The 5000-nt window shown below is 36.6% G+C and overlaps 2 protein-coding genes across 2 annotated transcripts in view; one reads left to right on the top strand and one right to left on the bottom strand.

The window, feature by feature from the left end:
* mrpl1 (mitochondrial ribosomal protein L1) overlaps window positions 1–1454 on the bottom strand; it is a 15848-nt gene extending 14394 nt beyond the window's left edge. Inside the window, exon 1 of the mRNA XM_080050318.1 lies at window positions 1407–1454. Coding sequence (XP_079906444.1) covers window positions 1407–1437 — 31 coding nt within the window. The 5' untranslated portion in view covers window positions 1438–1454. The remainder of the gene's footprint in view (window positions 1–1406) is intronic.
* Window positions 1455–2304: 850 nt separating this feature from the next.
* cnot6l (CCR4-NOT transcription complex, subunit 6-like) overlaps window positions 2305–5000 on the top strand; it is a 23237-nt gene continuing 20541 nt past the window's right edge. Inside the window, exon 1 of the mRNA XM_080042791.1 lies at window positions 2305–2408. The gene's annotated coding sequence lies outside the window, so the exon portion shown is untranslated. The remainder of the gene's footprint in view (window positions 2409–5000) is intronic.

Genomic DNA, 5000 nt, shown 5'->3' on the forward strand with positions numbered 1-5000 from the left:
ATTATTATTTTTTCCCTTAGAAAGGGTCTCATATATGTCCATATTTCTGCATATTTTGGACCAAGGCCTAGTGCCGCCATCTTGAAAGTGTCATAGTTGGAATGTCATCAGGTGCATTGTTTAAAATTTAGAATTGTTCTTGTCCTTGAAGGCCACTGTAGCTTCTGTTATTATTCGAAAGGGTTGGGGTTACCCAGGGAGCGTTGCATTCTAGAACTTTGTAGAACTTTCTTGATGATGTCATATTACACACTGCACCTTTAACACTTCCCTAGTGCTACTTTTACATGTTTACTATCAAAAGCGCGGCAGTATAACTCCAGTATCACAGTTTGAGTGGGATCTTATAAATATTTCTGTTAATTATATGTTGTACATTTCTGTGATGCCTGCAGGGATGTGTGGCTGGGGAAGGCAAAGCATGATTTATTTTAAAGGGAAAATGAATAATAACTGTGCTCAGGCTTGTGCAAGGCAAGCCGAGGCAGATATGGGTGTGCAAAGTTGAATTGATATGAAATACAGTTATCTTATTTGGTACATAGCTTATATGCTCAACAGTACAGGCTTGCAAAACAGATATGCAACCATTCAAAGCACTGTAACAAATAAAGGCTCAAAATGTTACCTAAATCTCTACACTAACTAATGGAAATGCTCTAACTTGTATACATCATTTGGAGAAAAAATTAGTGTAATTAGTCTATCGAATTAAATAAACCTGTTCATCTCACTCAAACACATAACTTTAAATATTAAAACCACTCACAACGATCATTTGGAGCGGTCTCGAATTTTTCCATTTTGACCAAAACTACGTTCAGAAATGCAACACTTAAATACGCCCTCTCTTACTCCTTAAAATAAATACTTAAAATAACATAATTCAGGACATGTATGGGACCATGTATGTCACATCTTCAATTCGGCATACATTGTATTAACGCAGCAACACGTTAAAGGAACCAAATGTGACATTTTTCAACTCGTTAACGCTTCTCGTCACCGCCCACTGTAAGGTGTTTGGTTCAAGGACACACAGGAAGTAACTGTTGAAACTATGGCAACAATCTGTTAATTTAATATGATTAAAAGCTTAATTTATAATTTATTTAATGCCGAATTAGACAGAGAATGTCAGTGATTCAGATAAAGTCTTGAATAATGTTGACTAAAGTCTGGAAGTATTGAAAAAGCAAAGTGAAAGCTAAATGTACACATATTTACGCTGGGTTTTGCAGCGTTCACTTGTCATCACCGAATAGCATAACAGACAAGCTAGCAGGCTATACAGAGTGAAACTAGACCAAAAAAATGCAGCATTAAAAAATTGTCATATAATTATAGTCCAGAACATATTTCTTGATATTTTACTACTGAAGTTAAAAGACACAAAAATAACTGACCTTTCCACACACCCCGCGTGCAAGTTGCCATGACTGGGAACAACTTTGGTCCGTGTGGAAACAACAACAACGACACGTGCTGAGTAGTTCCACCTGAAAAAAAAACAACTATATATTTTCAGAAATGGTCAAAATTACACTACCTCCAACATTCTAATAACAATCAAAGCCAGACAATTTAATTAGTAGGGTCCTCTTTCAATTGTCCATACACCAACTTTTATTTATCTTAGCAAATATTCGAGTTATGAAAAGAACATTTAGTAATATTCAGTAGGCCCATTTATAGATAGATACAAATAAAATACTGTTATAGCTGGATTAAATGCAAGCCGAATTTTAAGTGGTTTCTAAATATTAGAAATCACAAATTGATCCTCTGCGATCTTTGTATCCTTCTATATAAGATACTCATTTGAATGGAGTTTGTTAATGCTTGAATCTCATCAGAATAAGGAATAGCTTATTTTATTCGCTTTATTCTTTAGAGTAGAAATAAATATACAAAACACAGATGAGGAATTTATATCCACATGTAAAAAATAAAAAAATAAAATACATATTCACATATAACAAAGCAATATCACGTATAAAAAATTACATTTGACGAAACAAATATTCTTAAATAAAAAAATACATGTTCACCATGTTAAAACACACAAAATCACAAATAAAAATATCAAAATATTAAAAATAAACATTCCCATATAAAAAAAAATACACATTTAACATAGAATTACAAAAAAACTACGCCAATAATATTTAAATAAGTTTAGAAATATATCCAGAAACAATTTTCCATAATTCGACATGTTGACATGAAATCCCAAATTCTATGTGCACGCGGCCGACTTTGGAGGGTGCACGAGGGGAAGTCGCGTTTGTTGTTCTTCCTTGTGTTTCCGATTCGTCCTAGTGTCTAAACTGGTTCGCGGATCCGTGTCTGCATGTATCTACTAACTATTCCCTCCACAAACCGTCATCTACCGCGCCCGTATGAAGGTAAGGATCTCCCGGTAAATTTACGCTATCTCCATAAACACTTTTTATCCGGAGGGTCTACCGGTAGAATCCCACACTTTGATCCGATGTTTAGTGTCACCTAGTCGGGCTGTCTGCTCTATCTCACCCCGCTGTCTGCCCTGGCTGTCTAGAGCCGCATGCCAAACTAATCCAGTCCAGTGCTTTGAGTTTTCCGTGCGGGTTCACATTGTGCTATTACTGTGGTTACTACGATAGTATTTAAGGTGTTGTAACAATGTTGAAATATGCACATGTATGCAGAGGGGTGTGTTTACTTCCTCAGACAGGTGTGTGTGTGTCTGTGTGTGTGTATCAGTGTGTCTGACAGTGTGTCTGAGTGTCTCTCTCTCTCTCTCTCTTTTTCTCTCTCTCTCTCTCTCTCTTTCTCTGTGCGTGTGTGTGTGTGTGTGTGTGTGTGTGTGTGTGTGTGTGTGTGTGTCTGTCAGTGTCTGTCTGTGAGCGTGTGTGTGTGTGTGTGTGTGTGTCTGTCTGTCTGTCTGTGAGCGTTTGCGTCTGAGTGTGTGTGTGTGTGTGTGTGTGCGTGCGAGCGACAGCCATGGTGACAGCTGGTGTGTGGCCCCCCCTCCATACACCGCACGCGCCTGTCACGTTTGACATTAGGTGTAAAGCTATGTTCGGACTCTCAGCTGTTACTAAAGCAGTTGCTACTTCAACATTGTTTCCACTAAGAAAAAAATTAGATAAAAACTTGTAGCCTTGTTTAGAATACTTTTAAGGCCTGTAGCCTTTATAGTATTTTTATTATTATTTTTTGTATTTATTAAATGAGAAAAAAACTGTATCCAAAATCAGTTTAGTAAATTATTTTAACACTAATATGTTGTATGCAGTTGCTACCTTTCCATTTTTTCCATTAGCAAATTAAAATAAAACTTACAGCCTTGTTTAGAATACTTTTAAGACCTATAGCCCACATAGTATTTTTATTACAATTTTTTGAATGTATTAAACGTGAAAAAAGCTGTATCCAAAATCAGTTTGGTAAATTATTTTAACACTAATATGTTGTATGCAGTCGCTATCTCTACATTTGTTCCATTAACAAATTAAAATAAAACTAGCAGCCTTGTTTAAAATAACTTTACGACCTGTACATATTATTTTTGTAATTTGTTTAGTATTTATAAAATGAAAAAAGGTTGTATCCAAAATCTGTTCAGTCAAAACTTTGGGCACTAAAATGTCGTAAAAATTAAATAAAGATTTTAACTCTGGCTTCATCCAACATCTATCTATCTATCTATCTGTCTGTCTGTCTGTCTGTCTATCTATCTTTTTTTTATGTTATTTTTTGGCATTTTCAAGCTTTATTAGACAGTACAGATTTGAAATGGGGAGAGAGAGAGAGAGAGGGGGAGAGAGAGGGGGATGACCTGCAGTAAAGGTCCACGGGTCGGATTTGAACCCGCGACCACTGCAACGAAGGCCGGAGCCAATATGGTACACGCTCTATCCACCACGCCACCGGAGCACCGGCTTTTTGTTTTTTAAAGAGATGTAAAATGTATGCATAATTAGTTAGATACAAATAATTTCACCCTATTTTTTAAGTAAGACAAAACAACACATTATTGCATCAATAATTGTGACCAAACAATATAATATTCTACAAAATAAGAACTTATACTCATGGGAATGTTAGTAGGGGAAGGTGGGGTGATTTGTGCAACTTTTTACTCAAAGTGATTTTAAAGTGAGGCCTTGACAGTTATGTCTCCAACTCAAATATGTACATATATTTCAGGATGTTGTGCATCCCTGGCAATAAAAACTTTGGATCTGGAATAAACTGTTTAAGAAATATAGCTTTCGGAAAAAAAGTTGTCTTGACGCACAAATCACCCCACGTAGTGGGGTGATTTGTGCGTCATTGTGTCACAATGACAAAGTCACCATCATCATCTTTCTGGCCATCTGAACTCTCATCAGTGGTGTCGTTAAGTGGAATTGAGATGTCACTCTCTTCTGAGCTACTGTAGACAATCACTTTCTTTTGGTGACCAGCGTATACAGCCATGCCACTGGCACAACTCTCAGAAATGTACTTTGCACTAGTTGCTCCGTGCTTGTGGAACCAACTGCCACCTGACAAATGTGATTCCCCCTACATTTCTGCCTTTAAATCAAGGCTCAAAACCCATATGTACACCCTGGTGTTTCCTCCCCATTAACTATCTTACCTCTGCACTACTATCTGTGTTTATGTGGATGTATGGGCTTTACGTCTTTTATTTTGGTTATTGTTATTGTACCTTCATTGTTTACCTACTGAATGCACTATGTACAGCACTTTGGACAGTGCAAACTGTCATAAATGTGCTTTTATAAATACATTTTACTTACTTACTTACTTATAACTCACCCAGGCCCTTGCGCACAAATCACCCCATCCCCAGAATTTTGGATAATAGGCATGATGCAGCAATTTAGGGTTGACATTGTGCTAACTATATAGACTCAAAGTGTAGCATACCAAAGCACTAAACATGTGTCAAATGTTTTCAAACGTGTCTATAATTGTTCAGACACAATAATCAAAAAACCTTGATC

The sequence above is a fragment of the Ammodytes marinus genome, assembly GCF_949987685.1.
Source record: "Ammodytes marinus genome assembly, chromosome: 2".
Lineage (NCBI taxonomy): Eukaryota > Metazoa > Chordata > Actinopteri > Uranoscopiformes > Ammodytidae > Ammodytes > Ammodytes marinus.